The sequence below is a fragment of the Amblyomma maculatum genome, chromosome 5, assembly GCF_055883805.1.
Source record: "Amblyomma maculatum isolate TAMU_Amacu chromosome 5, ASM5588380v1, whole genome shotgun sequence".
Lineage (NCBI taxonomy): Eukaryota > Metazoa > Arthropoda > Arachnida > Ixodida > Ixodidae > Amblyomma > Amblyomma maculatum.
In genome coordinates this window covers 32,184,071-32,208,235 of record NC_139348.1, presented here as the reverse complement: position 1 = coordinate 32,208,235, position 24,165 = coordinate 32,184,071, and the positions used below count along the sequence as shown (strand labels likewise).

Below are 24,165 nucleotides of genomic sequence, written 5' to 3'. Positions count from 1 at the left end.
CAGAGTTTTCATTTTGAGCACCGCAGACGCATCAGTGGAAGCAGCGCTGCCCCCCTGGATCATCGACGTGAAATTTAAAGCACTAGCGACAGCGACATCTAGCTTGTCACTGTATAAAGAGCACTAGCCCGCTGACCGCGCTCTGCGGGCTCGGTAGCGGCGCTAGACGCAGCCTCCTAATCCTCTGATTTTCACCATGCAGGTGTTCGTGCCTGCTTTCACCTCTTTTAATTGCCTGCAGTCCTCACATCTTCGTGGTTTGTTCAACCAGGCCTGGATCAGCCATTAACAAGGGTTAACTACAGACCTTCATTCTTAGCACCGCAGATGCATCAGTGGAAGCAGCGCTGCCGCCCTGGATCATTGACGTGCAGCACCAACGACAGCGACATCTATCCTATCACTTCAATCCAATCCACTCTATAAAGAGAACCGCCTCCCGCCCGCGCTGTGTGGGCTCAGAAGCTGCGCTGCGAAGCAGCCTCCTAATCCTCTAATTATCGCCATGCGGGCTAGTAAACCTTTAGGCTAAAAAAAAGTGCTTACTACTTACTAGTGCGCGTGCCGAGATTGCAGTGCAGCGCTGTTGTCGCTGGTAAAAGCTTCTTTGTAATCAAATACTTTCTGCTTTTGTCGGCCGATATTGAGACTAACATTGAATCGGAAAACCTGATTGTTTTCTTGCTGAACTACAGAAGTTGGCATCCGGCTAAGCTCAGGTAATTACTGACGTACATGATATCAAATGCCGAATGCATTTTGTCGAGGAAACCGTATCTGATCTACGCAAACGCCTAACAAACCTGGAAACTCTTTTTCAAGACATTTCGATCTTAAAAACTGACCTCGAATCCGCTCAGTCTGTCGTGCCTAAAACCGGTAATCTTGTTGCTGATCTTCAGGCTCGATTAGACGACGCTGAATACAGGTCAGGCCTCAAATATATATTTTTTGTCCTACCTGATTCTAATCCACGCGAAACATTCGTCCAGTACGAGGGACTAATTCGTCCAGTGCGAGGGACGAACTAGTCCGCCATTGTTAAGACGATTTGAAGTTAAATCTAGTGCCCAGTTAGACAGGACGCGCACATCGCTTTGGTCATTAAAATGAAGACAGTCAGATGCCAATTATAGCGAAATTATCACGTCTTAAAACAAAAGAATTTGTCCTGTTAAAAAGGCCAAACCTAAATGACGCTAATTTTAGCATTGGCGAAGATTTTTCCCGCCCTGTCCAAAAAGCTCGCAAACACTTTGTCGCGTTTGCGACAGCAGCAAAAGGACCGTTTTCCTTGCGGTACAAGACACTTTTCCTCGAAGAAAATGATACAGCTTTGATGCCGCTACAAAAATGGTAAGAGAAATAGCATAGCGCTTACGTCACCACCGTCACGTATCTAATCCTTCCCATACCTCCCTCGAGAGCATATTTTCTTCTCAGTTATCCTTACTAACAGATAAAAGCTAAACTACGCGAATGAAACAGGACATAGACAAATGAACAAAAATGAGAACACGGGTGCAGACTCGAACTTGTGGGGCACCAACTTGCGTTTCAAGCAGTATGCCAGGACTCTTTACTGACAAGTGGTCATACGCAGCCTGCTTTCGAAGTGTGATCTCGTGTCCAGCCTTGTCTCTTCAACCATCAGCAACCTGCTTGTGCTGACAGAGACTTGGCTGACTGATAATGGGACATATACCGAAGTTCTTTTTAACGTGCCGAATTAATATTTTTTGTGCTGATCGCAGATGCTCTGGAGGGGATGATGTCCTTTTTGCTACAAGAAATCAGCCACAGTGTTCTCGATTTAACATCCAATTAGACATTGAAATAATATGGATCCTTTGTCGCGCCACACCAGTTTCTGTGTTAATTGTAGCTTGTTACAGACCCCCCTCATAATAACCCCGAATTCCACCGTAACGTGCACAACGTTTTAAACGAACCCAAAGTAAACACTCTAATGCACTTCATCCGCCTGTTTGGAGATTTGACTATCCCGGTATAAATTGGAGTAACCCTCATCAGCCTATTTTAGACATGAAGAATACCGCGAGTTCATGAATGCGTGCCTAAATTTTAACTTTGCCCAATTAGTTGCGGAACCCATACGCATTGCAGGAGATACTGCTAACATTCTAAACCTCATAATATCTAGCCACCCTGAAAGCCAAAAATCGATTTCTTATCTCAGACAAATTAGCGATCACAAAGTCATCCATGCATCGTTTAACTTCACTCCAATAGTAAAACAAATGCCTCAAAAAACAATCACTCTGTACAACCAAGGAAACTATGACGCTATTGGCAGGGAACGAGAAACCTTTTTTTCATCTTTTCAGCACTGATATCAGGAACAAACCATCCATGAAAACTGATCGAAATTTAAAAATAAAATGAGTGAATTCATTAATAAATACATCCCCAAATGCAGCTTCCGCGCTAATCCCCAAAAACCATGGTTCACTAAGACACTTGATAGATAAAAAAATAAGGAGCGTCAGTTCTGCAGTGCAAAACAGTGGAAATGACTACGCATGGGAAAGATATAACGATACTGAAGAGGCATATCTGATCGATATAAACAATACTCAACGTTGATTTTATCAAACCGACTTACCAAACATGCTCGCTGATAACCCAAGTAAATTCTGGCAGCTTTCAAACACACGACCTGCGCGCAGTGTTACCCTCACTGACTGTTCTGGGTGTGCTATTTCGAACCCGTTGAATGTGCTAATATTTTTAATTCGGCCTTCATATCTGTGTTTACTAATCAACAGGGACCTCCCCCCAATCATGTCAATAGCTCCACAACAGTAATACCAGCTGTCACGTTCTCAGAAAGAGGCATATCGCATCTCACAGAAAATAAGGTGTCTGCCGAAACATGTCTGTTACCCCATAGTTACCCAGTGCTCATCTAGAACACTCTTTGAAAACAAACCTCAGACAATCAGACCAATAATTCTTCGTTTTGAACAGATATGCCAACAATTAGACATACTTCAATCTCTTCCAGATATTGCCCGAAAATCCAGTCCACTACCACCCCGGTACCATTTCCTTGCTGCACACGACATTACACTAACACATTTCCGTAAGAAACAAACGCCACATGAACACATACTACAGGAGTTCTTGTCACTAAATGAAAAATACAGAGATTACACAGAGTTCTACGCAGATGGGTCTAAAACAGAGCTCCATGTTGGAAGTGCTGTGATACAAGGAAAATCGGAAAAAATAGTACAGTTACCGGAGTTATCAATTTTCCCAGCCGAATGTCACGCTATTTCTTTAGCAGTAGAAAAAATATTAAAGACCGGTATTGAAAATAGCATCATTTATACCGATTTTCTCAGCGTTATCACAGCATTAAATCATAGAAAGGCTACACAACCTCTAATCGGAGACATCATACATAATATAATAGCTGCAAAAACACAGGGACATACCATTAAAATCTGTCGGGCACCAAGCCACGATGAAATCAGCGGCAATGAAAGAGCTGCTGCATGTGCCGCAGCTGCCCGTCATACTAAAATACACCCAGTGAACATACTACACAAAGATGTTCTAAGACTTGTAAAGAGAAAATTGAGAGTAAAATGGCAACATCATGGAACAACGAAATAAATAAGTTACACCTTGTCAACAGATCATTGTAGAATGAAAATCGTGCAGTCACCAAAAACGTTTCATCGAAGTCATTTTATGTCGTCTTTGCATCGGACACACTCATATGACACATAGCTTCATTCTAAAGAAAGAAGTCAAAGATGCGGATGTGAAATAACAATAAATCACATCCTACTTTCATGTACTAAACTAGAGAACTTAAGGAATACTATTTACACATGTTTACACAGAACAGATCCCTCTCCATCCCAGCCTGCTGTTGGGAGAAGATGCACTGGTTGAAGTGAACAATGTTCTCCATTTCCGAAAGGATGAAAACCTTCTGAACAAACTAAAAAAAAAAGATCAGTCCTCATTTACAAAATACACATAAACCTTGTTCCTGGCGCATGATAGCCTGGGTTGCTTATGCGCCAAAAAACCCAGTGCAATACAATACAATACAATACAATACAATACAATACAGATAAGTTAAAACTGTCATCTGCGGGCATCGACGCAATCAACGCAAAGGTACTAATAAGCATTCGTAATTCTTCAGAAAAATTTTTATGCTCTCACAGTCACTTACCACAGGCATGATGCCCCATGACTGGAAAGTAGGAAAGGTAGTCCCAGTCCACAAGACAGGCAACAAAGATTCGCCATTTAATCAGCACCCCATACGCTAACCAGCGTGTACTTTGCAAACTCATGGAACACATCATCTACTCCTTAACGATGCAGTGTCTGGACTCTAACAATTTCTTTAATTTATCACAGCATAGATTTCGCAAGGGTTACTCATTTGAAAGTCAACTGGCTATTTTCATTCATGATCTACATTCTAACCTAGAAGCTAACCTCCAAACAGACTCGATTTGTATTGACTTTTCCAAAGTATTTAAAAAAGTACCTCATAACCGCCTATTTCTGAAACCCTCTTGCTTAAATCTGCATCCTAGCATACTAGCATAGATAGTAGAATTCTTAACTAACCACTCCCAATCGGTCGTCATCAATAACCAAATGTCAGACTTTTTACCAGTTTCCCAGGGCGTGCCCCAAGGATCCGTCCTTGGGCTGCTTTTATTTTTAATATATATTACCTATCTACCTCAAAAATTAAACTGCTTCATTCGCGTGTTTGCTGATGATTGTGTAATTTACAAAGCAGTCACTAATACCCTTAATAAAACATTCCTACAATTTAACCTAGATTTGTTGCAAAACTTTTGTAATGACTGACTAATGACGCTCGATATATTAACAAATGCAAATGCATGTCTTTCCACCGTCGCCGGAATCCGCTCCTGTTCTAATACACTATTTCTAACCTTCCTATCGACCCTGTCCAATCACACAAATATCTTGGTATTCATCTTTGTCATGGCTTTACGTGGACACGCATATCTCTAGCATTATCTTATCTGCCAACAAGACACTCGGCTTTTTAAAACGTCATCGGCATTCTACCCCTCAGTACGTCAAGCTGCTTGCATACGAATCACTAGTTAGACTAGAATTAGAATATGCACCTCCCGTCTGGTCTCCGAAACAAGCTAGGTATTGGATACGTATTATCCAACTCACTTGAATAACTTCAGAGCAGAGATTTATCCATTCTTCGTATTCTTTTGACATCAGTATATCATCATTAAAATCACTGTCTAACATTCCTGCTCTTGCTAATCCTCGTCGCATTGTTAATTTATGCTTGTTTCACAAATTCATTTATTCTCAGCTCAGTTAGAAACCCTACGTTTGCGCACCTCCACCACTCATCTCTCTTCGCACTAGCGATCAGCAACAAGTTTCGCCGCCCGCACGGCCACATTCTCTTCGTCCTTCTTTCCCCGGATTGCCAGTAAATGGCACAGTCTTCCCCGAGAGCTCGCTGTCATCACCTGCCCATCTACCTTCCTTGACAGCATTACACGTGTATTTGAATAACGATAACCTTTGTATAATTTTTTTTGTTTGTGTAGAATGATGTACTTCCTTTTTTATTAATTTCTATGTGCCCCACCCCTTATATACCCTCTGACAAGGGTCTTTAAGGTATTCAAATGAAGTGAAGTGAAACGTATATTTTGATGTGTATTTTTTAAATAAAAACACAGTTGCCAGTTCACAGTAGCCTGTGTGTCACTTCTTGTTCATTTCTTGGTCCTGTTAGCGCCGTTATATAATGATGAGTCCGTCACTGCAACGAAGCCTGTAGTCCAGCTTTTTTTAGAAAGGCGGAAGACCACTGAATACGTCAGAGAGGAGTTTTGCAGATATGACTGTATTCTCGATGTAGCGTCCTTACCGAGCTTGCCGTAAGTCGTAGCGACGGCGAGTAACTGTGTAGTTTTTGAGTAGTAAGCAGACCGGTCAAGAACATCAGTCACATTTCCTTCGTTTTCGGGAGAATGACAATAGCCTCGTTTTTCCGCAACTACTCGAGAGCCTTATGTTCAATATGGAAAGAGTGTGCACACAATACTGCTTTTGCATTCGTTTCAGAACACCGACCGCGTTCACTGTGGCGCCGTCTTGTACTTCATGATCAGGATGACTATAACCACCCTTTGTGCAGCTCGCATCATCTTCTGTATATTCGGCGCCTTCGCCTGATTGAATGTCACGCCTGGCTCAGCACCATTTCTTCATGAGGTCACATTGTGCACGACGACCTGTTTTCAATATTGAAGGTTCAGTTTTAACACTGAGCACTGGTTCCCTTTTTCCTCCAGCAAAATGCATAGCTCCTTCGTTTGAGAAACTGTTCTCTTATGTTTGCATCATTTCTTGGTTAGCAGCGAGTTGCATCTTAGGGTAGATTTCCGACATGAGAAACTGAAGCCTCCGCTTCGCAAAGAAAGCCTCCTGTTGTAGGCAATTCAATGTGCGTTCATGTTAAAATGTGGGCTTGTACGAGCGTTCATCACAATTTCGCGCCCAAATGTGCTTCACAGGTCAACGAAGCATCAGTGATTTTGGGTCACGTTATCCATTTTACACTCCCGGGTAAAGCGGAAGTGGGTGCTGAAGGCTGCTGAGAAGTAATATACTGATACCAAATGGATTGCAAGGCACATTCTTTGGTTTCTTTTTAGTTTGTACCTGCCGTTTGCTTGTCTTGGTGTGGCTCAAGTTGACTAAATTAAATTTCCTAGCTAAATTAAACTTCTTATCAAACTTAAATTCTTCTCTCGTGTCTCTGTTCTTGAGCTGTTTTTTGTTTAATTATTTACCAACTAGCTCAACTCGCCGTTTACCTGAAGTTTTTTTCTAAAGTTGACTGCATCATAATTTGGAAACTACTAGCACACCCTATTCGCTGAGTACGCGGGCTGTAATTTGACATGAAAATTAAAGCAACACGAGCACACTACACAGCACTGCATACCATTTTTTGTATGATCATATTTCATTGCCTTATATCACTATGACTGGCCGTGACCAGAGCGATAGAGCCCAGTGAGAGAGGTAACGATCATAAACACCGATTTCATGCTTCAGAATGATATTTTGCGTTCGCAGTGCGTTGTGTTTGGAACCAAAATAAGGGAATAAATATGCAACCGAAACCATATGGAAACTACTCGCCCACTATGTAGCACTGACCCACAAGGGCCATGCCTGCAAACACAGCGTTGAAAAAGCCACAGCCCGTAAAAGACCCCCCCCCCCCCCCCCCGTTTCATATTTTTTGTCCAATGTGATGGGTCGTCATTTCGAAAAACTCCTATTAAATTATATTTACGCATTACTAAACTACTACATGCAAACCGAGATAGCAACACATGCAAATGCAGGTACGTAGCATTATACGCTTTTTTCTGCCTTGGCAGCATGGCTTCGTTCACCGCAGTCCATATAAGCACGATTAGAAAGCGCGACCAACCACAGAATACACGATGATTTCAAAATGATAAAAAAAAACAACAAAAAACTTTCCATGCTTTCAACGTGACTAGACTTAGTATGACATTCAAAAGCGCTACGTTCGCGTAGATTATGTTTGTAAATCTTAAATGTAAGTGACGTCGTTGCTGTCTTATCGCCGTCGACTGTCATGGCCGCGCCTCTGAGGAAGACCGTGATGTTTGATGCACAAGTTTCTAAGAGCGACTTAGATATTAAACTGCACTTTAACCAAGCCGAGAGGACATGCCCGCGTAGCCTAGTGACCGCATAACATCGAATACAAGTGTCCTTGAGGGGTGGAATATGACCTCAGACTGCCATGTTAATTTCGCAGATAGAGTCGACAGCCCCTAACAGATCGATGACGAACGCGGAATGGTGAGCCGGCTAGACGTCATGAAATAGGGCTTTCGCCTTGAAAGGTATGTACAAATGTTCATCCGTTTAATGTAGCTACTCGAATTGGATACCCAGTGTTCCGCGAAGAAACGAAGGTTTTTTTCCGTTGCCGCGAGTACTGGTACATATATCACTGCCTCGCAACTTAGCATGGCGGAGACCCTTGAAAAAAGAGGTGCTAGATTCTAAATGGGAAGTTCAGCTACGCTTTTCTCGCTTACAGAAAACGGCTCGTGCATAAATTTTGCACCATGCCGCACTTCTGCACTAAGCGCGAGGTATTAGGTGCAAGATAGCCATCTCAAAGCTCAAACAGCAATTTTACGTCACGCAGTGCCTTTTAGCTCCAGTAGCGACGATAGCGTAAAGCCATTCCCCGAAGAAGTGATGGCTAATTATGGCTGTAGCCAAAGAAAATCTTACCTTAGTTTAAAAAATATTTATAGAGAACCGATCCACAAATTTATAGTATGCACGCCTTAGGCTTCCTTTACAACCGCTCCATTTAAGGCAAGAGAAAGAGAGAAATTTATTTGTTCAATAAAATTTCTGGAGTTTTAGCATCCAAGGCAGGGAAATTGGTTTGGAAAAACATCTTTGTTCTTACATCAAGAAATATAAAGCACAATTTATTTAGACTCAGGTCACAACCTACGGCGCGGGAAAAAAACCGCGAAAGAAATTTCTTCAGGATGGCTAGGCTGGTGGCAATATACATCGCAAAATGTATACGTATGTGTTTTGTGAAATCATGAAAATGGAAAATGGTCATAGTTCCGTCACGGCCTCATAATCTCAACTAAAAACAGAAAGTTCGCTTATATTATTTTGCTGCAAACACTTGTCTGTCCTTTAAAGCGTGCTTTTCAATATAATAAAAAGCACAATGTTTAGTGCGCCAGGTTGTGGCAGCGTTGTCGACGTGAATTAAAACCCAGCTGCGACATAGACCAAAAGCCTCCGAACTCACCCAGGCAACCGGCGTTGTTGATGAGTACGTCTAGACGGTCTTCACGCTTCAGTACATTCTCGGCGAATTCTCTGATCGACCTGAAGGAGCAAAGGTCAAGCTGCATGCAAACGGGTCGCACACCAGTCTGTCGGGCAATCTCGTCGGCTGCGATTCCAGCTTTAGCAAGGTCTCTGCAAGCCAGAATGACCCGGGCGTTGCGGCGGCAAAGCTCTTTGGCAGTCTCCTTGCCGATGCCTGCAAAGGTCACGAGTGCCTGCTTAGAGATGTACAGAAGCCTTGCGTAGAAGCTGCATCTCATAGCAAAACAAAATTCCTTTATATTGCTACAGCGCGCGCCGGGGAAGAGCGCTGCACCTGAACAAGAGGAAGCGCAGTGCGTGAGTGTGATGCGAGCGCGAAGAGAAGAGAGTGAAAAGAAGGACGATTGAGTCGGTTGTGTGCCAGTGACTGTGTGTTCCTCCTCAGTGCCACCATTCTAAACCGTTGCAATATATAACACCTAACAGGCAGGGTAGAGTGACGAGGAAGGGTGAAAGACCCCATAAGCCTATCCTCGTGAGGGCACACACTGCTTGGTCGCCGTTTTAATTAAGCACGTATCACTCGGTGGCCAAAAACTTGGGATTGGCAGCCTCATTTTTCAGATTTCATCTATGTTTTTTTTTTCTCTGATCAGCATGGGAGGGGTTGAAGAGTACTACAGTTAACGCTTTTCTACGCAGCAAGAGGTTCGGTAAAACTCTACGCAAGCATTGGCGTTTGAGAAACGTGTATAGGGAACAATTCGAGTTGTACCCTGTGCTAAACGTTTGTATTGGTATGTCTCGTGTTTTATATCAGTTGTCGGCAAGTTTACCGCATGGTGTATGTGCCTTCGTATCACTACAGTGTGTATTGTCAACCTTGCTATGTGTTGGCCGTATCCGCCACAAATATTCAATAATTTTCCTCATTTACGTTCAACAGAAAAGATAGACTAATTTGCGACGATCATACATAATCGTACGTAGAATCCAAGGGTGCATGAGAGTCACTTGGCCACTTTTTCGGCTACAGGAAATGGAAGAAAAATGGATGTGTGGTCGGTAAACTTCAGATTCAAGGGGCTGAGACTTTTGTGAAGAAAGCAGGCAGCTACTACAATAGTACGACTTACTTCCAGGAAAATACAAAATTATCTAACGTCTGGTCAGCCTTTAAATATTTGGCAATTGAGCAGTGCATAAAAATTTATAAGTGCGAAGGAAATATATAATGTTCATTGTCAAGAATGTGATACATTAGGATATGAAGCACTGTATGTTTTGTATGCAGAGAAGGCCGACAAGGGGTCGAAACGGAAAACTACTAAAGCGACAAATGTATCGTTGTTTGTGTAAAACAATGTTTGGGTTTTCTTGACACGTTTGGCGACTCTTCGTATGATGCGAGGTCAGGCAACGACACCCTTTCGGCGCAACGACTGTATAAGAAATCGATCAAAATGATCATGGCTTAAAACCGCCTTAAATTGATCAAGACGTTCGAAAGCAGTGTTTGGATGCTTTTAAAGTGATGGACTGGCACAGAGTTTGGCGAAGAGCGCCGTTCGTAAGTTTGGTTATAGCGGAAAGTAAAACACACTATCTTCTTCCTCAACTAAAACACAGCTACCTTTCTTATCAAAGCCGCGCACCCTTCAAAGCAGACGGGTAACTTTGGCGTGCTGGCCAGGGGCGCAGCGGAAAGCACCACACGGTCCAGCAAAGGACGAGTCGTCGTCTAACAAGACGAGCGTTTTAATTTTGAATAGTGTGAATGCATTTTGGCAAGCAGGCTCGAGAGAGAAAAGAGACGCATTAATGAACGAGGTCTCTCGTGATGACAGGTCTCTTCAGGAGGAAGTTCACCGCCGTTAAGCACCCTGACAGTCTAGAGGGAAAAGGTGAGGAATCTGAAGAAGCACGCGCGTCGGCCCACCGAACATGGATGGACTTGTAGTCGTCACGGCAGTCACTCCGATGCCGGTAAGACTTCCTGGCATCAGCCAAGGGCGGCGACTCTGTCCCCAACACCATGTTTGTCATATTCGCGCCCGTTTGTGCATGGGTGTATACGTACGTGCGTGCGCGCATGTGCACACATACAGTAAAAGACGCGTCGGTGAAACATTCTCGACAAGCGCTGTCTTTACCCCGCCGAAATGGCAAAATATCTACCACTCTTACTGATGACCTCGCGTCGGGCGCGGCCGCGTTGATGACCCGTTAGGTCACAAGCACTAAATGCGACGGAATATTTTTTGAGTCCCCAGACTATCCAAGGTGCAAGAGACGTCATGCATGTTGCCTTCCATTCTAGCACGTCCCTGGTACTTATCTTCAGCTAATAGAAGCGAGCGCAAGTTGTACTCGGGAACCGTTGCGTGTGTAAGATGTCCTTTATTTTGAGTTTGTAATAAAAACAAATGACCTTTTCGCACTGCGGCATTTAAGCAGCAGCTGTTTCCTGAAATTTTCTTCGTACCGCTACCGTTTCTTTCGCATTCAACTCTTGCAGAAAACCATTCTAAACATGCCGAGGAGTTGGCCTCGAAGCATAGTAAGCGCCAAGAAAGTCTTGGCGCCGAGAAGCCGGAGCACACAGGAGTTATTTAGACCAGCGGCTCAGCGGAGACAAGACTAAGCTAGGAACGCTGAAGCAACAGCGATACGCCATACTTTCGTTCATTCATTCCGCTTCGACCAGCTAAGTAAGCCATGTCATCATTTTTTTTCAGCGTATAGACTGGGGTAACAAAGGGCGTTGTTCTTTGAATCACCAAAGAGCATTACAATATGCCGAGTAGTTGGCCTCGAAGTATAATACGCGCCAAGAAATCCTTGGCGCCGAGAAGCCGCTATTCATTTACGACACGCTTTTTAATTCTCAAATTCACTACTGCTCTTTGGTGTGGGCGAATACCTCGACAACAAATATTCAGAAGCTTGTACTACTACAAAAGAAAGTAGTCCGCGCTATAGAGAATACGCCTTGGTTTGAACATGCACTACCACTTTTCCGAAAACACAGGATCATATCGGCGGAAAATATTTACCCATACAAACAGATGTGTGCCTTAAAAAACAGTGCAAGGAAGATTAAAAACCCTTTCAAATCTAGCAAACGTTAAAACAGTGACAAAAACCTACGCTTTTAGGTATCAACCACAATGGTTTGTTCCTTTTTTACGTACTGGATTTGGAGTCGAAAGGATAAAGTACTCACTATCATTCATTTTGAATGACGTTGATTTCCGGTGCCTAGATGTTCTTGTAATGCCACATAGACGCATTAGCAATCTCTTCGTGTAAGAATTCATTGCCTTCAGTTTTTTTTAAAGATTATGTTATCTGTGCTTCTTATGTCTACTTCGATGCAACCTTTTTTTTGTTTGCCTCATGTTTAGAAAGGGCCTGTTGAATAGGAAAAGCCAATAAATTATTATATTATTATTATTATTGTTGTTGTTATTATAACATTTCATATTATTATTATATTATTATTACTTATATTATTATTATTATTATTGTTATTATTATTATTATTATAATATTATTATTATTATTATTATTATTATTATTATTATTATTATTATTATTATTATTATTAAAATTGCAGTGGCCCCTAATTTGGATATCTATTATCAAAACGCCCGAGGTCTTCGGACTAAGGGATCAGAATTTTTTTCTAGCGTCTTGTCCTCTTGTTATACCGCTGTTGTGGTTACCGAAACCTGGCTGTCAAGTGATATTCCTTCCAATGATTTCTTTCCAAATAATTACTCTGTTTTTCGTAGCGACCGCCCTGAAACAGGTCCCAAATCAAGAGCAGGTGGAGTGCTCATTGCTATTGACAGTTTTGTGAAGTGTGTTCGACGTTCCGATCTGGAAACTGTTGAAGAATGTGTGTGGCTCGAGCTCACTTTAAATCGACATGAAAAACTTTTACTTGCAGCTTTCTACATTCCTCCGAATCTACCTCCTTCAGCCTATGATGATGTCCTGCTCTCAATCGAACATGTTATAACCCATCATAGCAAACACAAACTTCTTATTTTAGGTGATTTTAATACTCCTGGTATCAACTGGAACTCACTTATTTCTTCTCACAACAATCATTACATATTAAGTAAGTGTAACGCTCTACTTGATTTCATAGCCTTTAACTCTTTGCAGCAACACAATTTCATTGAAAACTGTTGCGGTAATATTCTTGACATCTGTCTATCGAATTTTGAAAGTGTTCGAGTCTCGAGTTCGGACATACCGCTGACTCGCTGTGACAAATTTCACCCTCCGCTTCTAGTTACTACTGCTGTCTCTGCCTCACCTTCTACTAACTCAGATCGGGTGGGGAATTCGCCCCGTTTCGCGTATGCACGTGGTGATTATGTCGGTCTTTTCAATTTCTTCTCTTCCGTCGACTGGTCCCTTTTAAATGACATTAATGATTCAGATGGACAAGTCAGTCGCTTTACAGAAATAGTTCTTGATGGTATGCGTCGGTACATACCTTTGCATACTCCTACGCGTAGGAAGTTCCCTTCCTGGTTTTCAAGGGAACTAATAACGGCGTTAAAGCTCAAGGAACGGGCCCATCGTAAAGCGAAACGCCCTGGGTTTCACAATTGGGCAGATGAGTTTCGCCGTGTGCGTTCTCTTTGCAAACGCTTATACAAGCGGGACTACGACTCCTATCTTGAGTCTTTAGAGAGGTATGCCTCAAATCGTCCTAGTCAGTTCTGGCGTTACGTTCGCAAGCGTTCCATTAAATCAGATTTAAGTATCAGCTTAGTTGACTCTCAGGGTTCGGAAATTCGGGATGTTGCCGACAGTTTTGCACAACATTTTTCCTCCGTTTACAAACATCCACATTGTGATTCCGTTTGCCTCCCATCTGGTGCACTATCTAATTCCATTCTCTTTGACGAGGAGTTGATAACTGAGAGTCTTAAGCGTCTGAGACCATCTTTGTCTCCTGGACCTGATGGCATTCCAGCTGCCATAATAAAAGCCTTCAGTTATATCTTCGTACCAGTACTGACTGCCATATTTAATAACTGTTTAAAAAATGCTGCCTTTCCTCGCGTGTGGAAAATGGCACGCGTATTTCCTGTCTTCAAGTCTGGAAACAAAACTGATGTTTCCAATTATCGTCCGATTTCTCTTCTATGTGCAACCTCTAAGCTTTTCGAATTAGCTTTGCACAGCGTACTTTCCTTCCATCTCAAACATATCATAGTACCGAATCAACATGGCTTCATGTCGGGTCGCTCTACTTCCACCAACCTAGTCACGTTTATGACGTATGCCTCTGCAGCAGTCCTTCAGAGGGGTCAGGTTGACACTGTGTACTGTGATATGAGCAAAGCTTTCGACGTTGTTACTCACTCACTACTTCTTGAAAAACTTCGACTCTCTGGCGTTGAAGTCTCTCTCGTAGCCCTCCTACGCAACTATCTCCTTGATCGCTTCTGCTTTGTCAGTGTCAATGGACAGACTTCTTTCGTTTACCCTGCAACGAGTGGAGTTCCTCAAGGTTCAGTACTAGGCCCGCTTCTCTTCTCCGTTTTTATTAATGATGTTTCCTCGGCGATAAAGAACTCCTCGTTTCTTCTTTATGCTGATGATATAAAAATATTCAAGGTAATACATTCTTTTCAAGATTGCGTGTTGTTGCAATCGGACATATCTGCTTTTTCTGATTGGTGTGCGATGAATCGACTTACCCTGAATTCTTCCAAAACTAGGGTTGTGTCCTTTACTCGTAAAACACATAGCTTTCTCTACCATTATTCTGTCAATTCTGTGCTGTTGGATAGGGTTGATGAAATTAATGACCTTGGTGTACTTTTTGACCGCACCCTCAGCTTCTCCTCTCACACTAAACGCATTGCTCAGCGGGCTGTGCGCACACTCGGATTCGTTTGCAGACTTTCGAGAGAGTTCCATACTCCACTTCCGTTCCTAAAACTGTACCTGTCCATATGCCTCCCGGTCTTGGAGTATGCGTCGGTTGTTTGGAATGGCACTTGCAAATCGAACTTGGACAAGGTTGACAGAGTACAAAAAAAATTTTTACGGATATTTCATTATCGCTTTCCTTTCGCAACTTCCCCCTCTCGCTCCACCAGGAGCGCCCAACTGAATCTTCCTTCCCTTCACTGCCGTCGTATCAGACTTGATATCATATTTCTGTACAAACTCCTTCATGGCCACATTATGTGCCCTCAGCTCTTAGAGTACATCCTACTGCGCGTTCCGCGAAAGAGCATGAGGGAATTCAGACCATTTCAGGTTTCTCCTCTTCATTCCCACTCCCCTCTGGACAGGATGCAGTGGTTATTTAACTCTTTTTGTCCTCACCTTGACATCTTCCAAAACTCGCTCTGTTCATTTACATTGGATGTTCGTAGCGTTGTATTCTAAATAGTACTTTATCACATATAACTCCCACTTTCTAGCCTTAAATTGTATTTACTTCACTTTTTGCTTTTTCTCCTGTTCAATGCTGTCTGTATCTTGAACTACTTTTTATCCGCTTCTTGCTTATATTTCAACTTTAAACTTTATATTCGAATCTTACTGTCCCTTGTTCAATTTTACTTCTTTATTGTATTATTCTGTATTTCTAGCCTGTGTTTTAAGTACCATGCACTTGTTGCGCCTGGAATGGTTGTTTATTTTATGTATATTTCTATATTACTATAATCAATGTCAGTCATCTGTTTTTTTTTTCTCTTCTACCTACCGTTCTTTTTTTTTTCTTTATTTCCTGGTGTGCTAAAAAATTCTCTCACTGTGTACATAAGTGATGATACTCATTGTTTGCTTAATTTCCGTGATACTTTTCGTCTCAGTTTCATTTCATGTATTATTTATTTCTTTTTTTTTTGTGTTCTCTCTGTGTGTGTAAACATGTTTGTGCTTTTTCATTTTTTTTTTTGTGCTGCAGCACAAAGACCACATGGTTGTTCCTGCGCACATTAAATAAAGATTGATTGATTGATTATTATTATTATTATTATTATTATTATTATTATTATTATCATTATTATTATTATTATTATTATTATTATTATTATTATTATTATTATTATTATTATTATTATTATTATTATTTTCGCGCATGTTGTTTTCGCCTTGTCACTGCTGCTGATGTAAACGTGGCTGGAGCATCCTCAAGCTGCGAGGAATCAGCTTTTACTCCAGCCACCTCTTTTCGCTCATTTGTATTAAGTAGCGAAAGTAAACATGATTTTATAATTGTTATTATTGTTTTTATTATTATTACAACCAAAAGAAGTGCTCTTCTAATTCCGAATTCGAGTCGTAGAGTAGGCGCACTCGAGAGCATTTCGAAAGTGCTTTCAGACAAGCGGGCACCCTCCAGTGGGAGAGCAGAAGTAGAATCCCTGGCTTCCAATGGTAGAGGAGGGCTTTTCCTTCGCTGAGAGCACCCGAGTGCACTCCCGGCTGCTAACTCGTCTAAAGCGAGAGTAGAGGAAGTCACATGGCATAAAGCGTCATATCCGCACCATCTTTTTTTTTTCTCTCTCTTGAGTCGGTGACGTTCAAAATGACGGCTTCAAAGCTTCGGCGCTCGGCGAGCGGAAAGCATTGCCCAGGTGCTGTATGCATGTTTGAGAGTCGCTGCTGGCGTCGAAAGGGCCAGAGGAGGCAGATCGCCGCGCTGTGAGAACAAAGGCATACAAAACAAGCGGTTCTTCACGGAGCGTTGGCCTCTTCTCGGGTTGCAACTGCCGCCGCTGCGGGCAGGCAGAGAATGCTGGGGAAAGAAATGCGGTCACATGGTCGTGGTGCTCTGCTCTCGACACGCAGAGAGCGTTCCCGTGGGAGGACAGCTACACCCTCTTTCAGCGTGCTCCTGTACTGCTATGTACTGCTCGGCGTCTCTGCTCTCGTTCTCCAACCGAATGCGCCATAAGAGTGACCGAAGAGCAGTATGCAAACCTTTCGGCTCGGTAAGCGAAACATTACTTTGGTAACCAGTAACAGACAGCTGTTAGTAAAATTAAAAACATAATATGAAGGCTACTGACACCTTATTTAAGTGGCAGCATACACCAGCAAAGGCGCCTGCTTGCCGACTGATCGGGGGGTCCATATTGCACTGTGTGTCCATTCGAGATGCAAGATAGAGAAGATGCCTCCAGGCGTGCACCCGCGCATCTGCGCTTTATTTTGTTGCAAAAGCAACACTACCCTAGTGGATAGCCATTTCGCGTCTGCCGCCGCTTCACCATCTGCGCATGCGTGAAACCAGTTGTGACGTCACAGGTGCGCCGCCGCTCTCCCTGTCGGCTGCGCGCATAGAGGAAGGAAAAACTAGGAGAAAGCATGACGTTACGCGCCAGCCTTCGCAAGCCAAGTGCCTACGAAGCCGCTTCCTCCCCCGTTTTTGCGTTCTCCTAGTTAGACCCTATGTTTTAATGTCGGTGCGGTTTAGTGCGCGCGTCTGCCATGGCGTGGGTACGCGGCTGTCTGCTGTGTGGGCTGCTGGGTGCTGCGCGCGCGGCGCCGATTCGTGCATGCGCGCGGTATTAGATAGGACCAAACGCTATCACCTGGTCTAACACGTAGGGGTCGACTCGCTCCCTTTTATTTTTATGATGGCTAGGCTTCACGGATATTGCCGCGCGTTCCCTCTTAGTTTTAGAGCGCAGCTCTTTGGAACCCGTTCCTGGGTTTCGCGTCGGCGTCACCGGCCTCGTAGCCAGCTCCGCCCCCTTTCATCCCCCCCCCCCTAGTTCGAGTCGGCGCTTCGGCAACTGGAGCCTCGCAGGAAGAGGGGGGGGGGAGACACTCAGCGGCGAACGATGGGGGCAAAAGCGCGCGCAGCAACCGGAGAACACGAGGAAAGGAAGGGGGGGGGGGGGGTCGCGGGAGTCAGCGCTAGCAGCGACTGACTGATGCCGTTGCCGCCGCTGGCGAGTCAAGACAACGTGACTGCGTAGAACACCATCGCCGCCGTGCAGAAAGAGGAGGAGGGGGTCCCTCCATCTTCCTGCATGGCGGCGAGGGTGCCCTCCGGTTGCGTGCATCCCGTTCTCCCTCGCTAGCGGCGTCAGCTCAGCGGCATTAGTCGCTGCTATCTGTTCGCCACATAATGTTCCTATGGGCCCACGCGCTGCTTCCCGAATCCTTTCGATAACTCAATGGCTATCTTCATTTCTCCGACCACAAAACTTCTTTCATGATAGCCAAGAACTGTTAGTGGAGTGTTTCTTGAAGGAATTTACGTGTGAAAAATTAAAAAAAGTTGTCTGTAATTGTACATACGTGTCTTGCTCGAAATCTTTGCCTCAATCTATCGAAAAGGTGAAACAGCTGATGAGCTGCGATCAAATTTCGCATTAGGAAGTAACGTAATCATTGGCAATTTTTTTCCTCCCTCCATAGATGCGCGGGTGACAGGTGCCGCCGCAGAGAGTCAGTGACGTCCCGCCACGCGCCAGATTCACAGGCGCCAGGAGGGAGTGCCGTCACACGGTGCACAGCTGACGCGCCGAGGCCACCGCCTACTCATCCGCGGTGTCTCTTAAAGGGGCTATGACAGGGTCGTTCGATGTATTGGCGTTTTATACTCCTATGAATAATATGCAGGTCTGTGATTCTACTTGCAGTTTTAGTGTCTACACTGTGAAAAAAGGTCTACTTTGTGTAAAAACCCGCTGGTAATGCTTCACCGAAGAGTTTTCTGTGTGCTAATCACGGTCCATATGTGCAGAACATACAACAGTTTCTGTGTGCTTGGTAACGAGAGGTTTCGTATAGTGTCCACAGAACAAAATTGCTTCTGCAAAGAAAGATGCTTCAGTTTTGGTGTTTCTGAAAAGCTACGTAATGTGCTTGTGGACTAAATATGTGAAACGTAGACCTCGCATGGCGATTTCTGTAATCTTGGTACTGAAGGGCTTCGTGTAGCACGCTATGTAGAAAATTTGTTTTTGTGGAGACAGGTGCGTCAGTTTTCTTGTTACTGAAGATTACTTATGTGCATGCGTATACTACTTCCATAACAGTCATTTGAATTGAAGCAGTAATGACCTGAATATTAACATGTTCAATTCATAGTTGGTCACCAGTGAGTCACATACTGGTGGGAAGAGGAAGAAACAGAAGCTACAGTGGTGTGTGCTGGTGTTTTTTTTTTTTTTTTTTCTCGAAAAGTTTGCCACAAGGCATAAGTTGAAAAAGTTCCTTGCGGACTCGCAGCGCTTAGACTACCAATGAACACTCCGTTACGTACTGAGTACGTAACAGTTGTGGTGGAGCTTGCGGTGTAAATCAACACGGATCCCCGTAGTTTTCGACGAAGCCGCCGACTCGTTGGTTTGCCACCCCTACCATCCATAATGGCTCAAGACGGTGACGCTGGTCGAGTAACACCTACGGTGAGCCACTGGTAGCACTACCGCGAGCCGCGCACATTTGGTGGAAATTCTGACGAGGACGTCGACGAATGGCTAACCAACTACGAGTGGGGGAGCCGGTACAATCGTTGAGATGCTACCGTAAAACTAGTGAACGTAGTGTTCTTCTTAGAAGGCACTGCCCTAGTTTGGTTTGATAATCATGAAGACTCATTTACCAGCTGGTATTGTTCCACAGAAGAGATAAAGGCGTGCTTTGGAGACGGATCCGCGAAGCAGAAACGCGCAGAGCAAACGTTGATGCAGCGAGCCCAAGTACCTGGCGAGACTTGCACCACATATATCCAGGACATTGTTAATTGTGCAAGATTGTAAGCCCTCGAATGTCCGAAGAAGAAAAAGTGGGGCACTTAAAGGTATCGCTATAGATGTCTATACATTTCTTATCAGCAAAGACAATTTGAACTCTACCGCTGACTTCATCAGGCACTGCCGCACATTCCAAACCTTGAAGTTGCGCCGCATCGCACCTAAAATTGGGCGACTGGTCAACGTCACGTCTGTTGCGAGCGTTGATGTCAGTGCTCCGGAGTCCATGGCTGATCTGATACGCCGGATCGTGCGAGAAGAATTGCTGCGTGACGAAGACTCTGCGTGACGGGATAAACATCAGTATGACGGTTGCGCGCTGCAAGCAGAACCCGCGACCCCATCAACTTCATGGACTCCGGCTTTAAATGCGTCACGCTTTGGCGAGAGCAAACAGTATAACGAGTTGAGCACTTCTCAGCCATGGATGGGCCGAAGAACCACCTACACACGAGAGGTGGTTCGTCAGCAACGCCGGCCCGATTACTACCGCCAACCAGAGCGAATTTCTACCCACTTTTACTGCTTTTACTCTGACCGGTGGCGCCAGCAACCTGTGTGTTATTCGGTCGTTTCAGCGACGGTGGCGGCGCCACGCGGCCTGTTTTTGATGCAGCGAGCCGGTGGTAGCTCTTCGCGGCGCGGGCGACCGCATTGGTTTGGAGCATGGAGTAGCGAGCAGAAAACGAATATTTTTGCGATTCCGAGATGTGCAAATCAATAAACTGTTTGACGAAGCAAATATGTTGTTCCTGCCACGGAACAAATGTGTAAAAAGCAGCGTTTTGGTTCGCTGGGCCGGTTTGTACGACATTTTGACTTGACCCACGTGGATTCTGAGCGACGTATTTTGTTGAGGAAAAAAGTCGCGTCGTCAGTGCATTCATGTTCACGAATCGCATTAATTTTGGCCTAATATCATGCCATCGCAGCTGCACGAAAGTGCAGCAGTGTTTAAGCACCAAGTTGATATGAAAGGTATGGTGATATCTTTTAAGGTGTATACGTGCAAAAGACGGAGCCCTTTCTCTTATTAATAACCGCCTATATTTCTCCGCGTGCAGCTTTTCGTTTATTCTTTAGTTTTCTTTAGTTTATTCTGATTCATCACCACGAGGTTAATTGAAAAAAAAATAAAAATGAAAGATAAAATTTATAACGTGACTTCCTGGCCATACCGTGTTGACATAACGATATGAAATGCGCACACTCTTCAGATGTGTGTTCATTCTTTAACGGGGTAAATGGGAGCGATATATTTGAAATGCGTTAACTTTATAGTTGCATTTTAATTTTTTGGATTGGGTGAGCAATGGGTCTGAACAAACGCAATCATTTCTTTACAGATGTCTTCTACCTACATGATCATGCGCTTTTCTCGGTAGTGCAAAGAACACGCCTCGAGTGTTAATTTCGGCTGTTTCATTAAGCTAAAATGGCCGTTTAGCTACTATTTCGAACAGGAGCATACATTTGCTTCAGTCTGCTTCATGATATACGCTGAAGACAAACAAGCTGTTATATACTCGGTATATGAGCAAGTGAACAATATATACGCACAATGGCCGCGCTGAAACATATACCATAAGATAAAATTTGAATATTTCAAAAACTGTCGCTTAAAGAGTTTGTCGCCCTTTAATGCGGCATGTTAAGTACATGCGGCAATACTGACGGAGTTTTCCCTTCTGAGCTAGCGAATCCAGGCGCACTCGTATCAACGAACGTTTATTTTGAAACTAGTGTAGCCGAACTCATAGATATATAACTTCGTATTTATGACTGATATGACATACTGCTGCTTATTTAAATGCTAAATCTCACACGAAAGATGCCACAACATCAAGAAGCAGGCCCGCTTGTCAAAACGTGCTCTCTGTTAGCTCTATGGCAGCGGCGCTATCACCGACTAGCCGCCATTTCGTGCTGCCGCCGCGCCACTTATAGGAGCTGGAACGACCGAATGGCTGTGGCATGACCGGACATACACTCGAAATGCAGTAACCTATATTGTAACTCTGAGACGTCATTAACCTATGTAGCAAAGGTTACAAGTCGCCAGTTTTCATGTTTTGGTCATGTTTTATTTATTTTTGCACAGACTAAAGGTTACAATGGCCTATTTTCAAGCATTTCAAAGGTTACCATCAAATTATTGCCAAGTAACCTTTGCACAATAACCTATAAGCAGCTTGGTAACCTATGTGCCGACAAGACGGGAGATATGCCCATAGAGACACGCATGCGCACACGCGCGGCGCGTAACCTACTTTTTTTGAAAAGCGGCGTCATTTGCCGAACGGTTGGCTGCGTTGCACGCGGGGGTCTGGACGGCGGGGTAGCCTGAACGTTTCGACGTAGTGGCGGCTTCGCCGTTAGCGCAGTCAGTTCGAGTGCTTTAAAGTTCTCATGAACCACGCATTTGCTGGTGGCGTTTCTCGTGTGCATTGTTTGGGGTGATATAGAAGTCTTTGGGCCTGTGTACGTACTACAATATCGCCAATGTCGCTAAACAGAAAGAGACGTGTCAGGTGTGCATCGCAGCAGCTGCAATGAACCATTATGTGGCTGTCAGCGGTACGTCATTGCTCGTCGGACGGCTTCGCAGCTAGCATGAATAATTTTTAACTGCTGCAGCAACTGTGCCATCGCTCACGGCAGAATTATGCATTTAGGTGAGTGGCTCCTATTTCATCTAAAGCAGCGTAACGACTGCGTTTATTCGTTGCTTATCAAAACAAGTATTTTCTCTGCTCATTTGTAAAGTTCGTTCTGTAACTGCATTTCGTAACTAAATCAGGTTCAATAGCTTTCTACCAGTACAAAACTGACTTATCACGTGGGAGTTTGTGTTGATGAGTCTAGCTATCTGTGATATTGGTTCGGGTCGGTGGCTCGGGTCATTGGGTACAATCTGTGAACAGTACAGATTGGTAATTCGGCGTTTTATAGTATTGCCCGTTCGCATGCGTGTGGGCGCGTTGATTACATGTGCATTTTCTTATACTTTGAGATAAGCACGCTTAAAATACGCGGCTATACCTCTCTTCTCGATAAAAATTGGCAATTTTGCACGTCTTTTCACTCTTTGTTGATTTGTTGATTGACCTTTTCGCCGTAAGCGTACTGCGCTGCAGCCATGCACGCGTAAAAAATACTGAATGTGTGGCTGTACCGAACCATAGTCTGTGAATTACGCGGTATATCAGACAGCCTACTGATGTTTCAGTGTAGTACGGACAGCATGCAGCGACACTATATGCCGTGACAAAATTTCACGCTTCTTGCGAATTGATTCCTTCGTGTGTTTTACTTTGTATCATGCCTAGGTGGTTTACAGTAAGAGAGTGGAATTATGTGGAGTGGAACATAGAAATTCCTAAAACAAAGCGCAAAACAAGCACTTGAAGACGCAGGAAATTGTTTCAGCGAGCTCGATATTGTTTAATGAAAACCGTTATAGCTCTACTTAAGTGCTTAAACTTGAAGCCTCGTGAAAACCACGGGAGATGTGGCTAGCATCTGATCGCTTCGAGACAGACTGTTTGTACCAGGCTTTTATTTCACATCTGACGCCTCAGTTTCCCGAATAGCCTTAAACACGAGCTCGGCGAGCTTCCTCCAGCTGTACGACTATAGCTACTTTCCAGCCTTTGCAAACTTAACTGTCGCATTCTCGTTAGTTTACAGGTCGGAATGAAAAAAAAAAAAAAAAAAAGAAACGAAAGCTTAGATCTCTGGGAGTGCCCGCCAATTCGTTTTGTGTTCTCTGTGTACCATATATGTTTCACTCTGGTGAGAATATCAGCCATGTTTTAAGGACGAATTGTTGCTCACTGACTCTAATTTAACATTCCACAGATCCCACTGCCTGAAGAGTTTCAAGTGATTGCACCTCATCTATATACCTATGCGGAACACACTTGCATTTACGTTGGAAGTAGTAAAGAAGGTTTCTCGATCAGCAACGGCAACATCGTACCCTCACCTTCTGCTTTCTGACGTATTACATAAAAAACCTCGACTACCCGCCAGCATTTTCTGCCATACACATCCTGCTGCTGAAGATTGCTCTGCTCGACACTGTACTGCCACGTGGACTACTCACTAACCGACTTAAGAGCCTGTTCATGCTCTTGAAAAAGAATAATGTGTTGTAATTTTCTACAGAGAAATGTTTTTCAATTGTTCACTTTCTATTAGGTTGAAGTATATGAACACAAGTTGATGTACTAATGCGAGCGTTGTCAAGGTTATAGCACTGTTAATGTTACAAGTTATTGCTCATGTCATTGTGCATCTTTGTTAAGAAAGTGACTGGAGGAGTCCCGAAGGGCTTTTGTTTACATAATCTAGAGAAGTTGTGCTGAATTCGTTGATGTTACGCACCTCTGAAAAAGCTCTTAGGCACACGTATCTCTGTGTGCTGTTTGGTCAAGATGTTTAAATTGATTGACTGCTG

General features: G+C 43.8%; 1 protein-coding gene across 1 annotated transcript in view; it reads right to left on the bottom strand.

The window, feature by feature from the left end:
- Positions 1-24,165, bottom strand: part of LOC146187967 (retinol dehydrogenase 14-like) — a 138,672-nt gene that overhangs the window by 52,098 nt on the left and 62,409 nt on the right. The window contains exon 2 of the mRNA XM_084604965.1: positions 8,915-9,151. Coding sequence (XP_084461091.1) covers positions 8,915-9,151 — 237 coding nt within the window. The remainder of the gene's footprint in view (positions 1-8,914; positions 9,152-24,165) is intronic.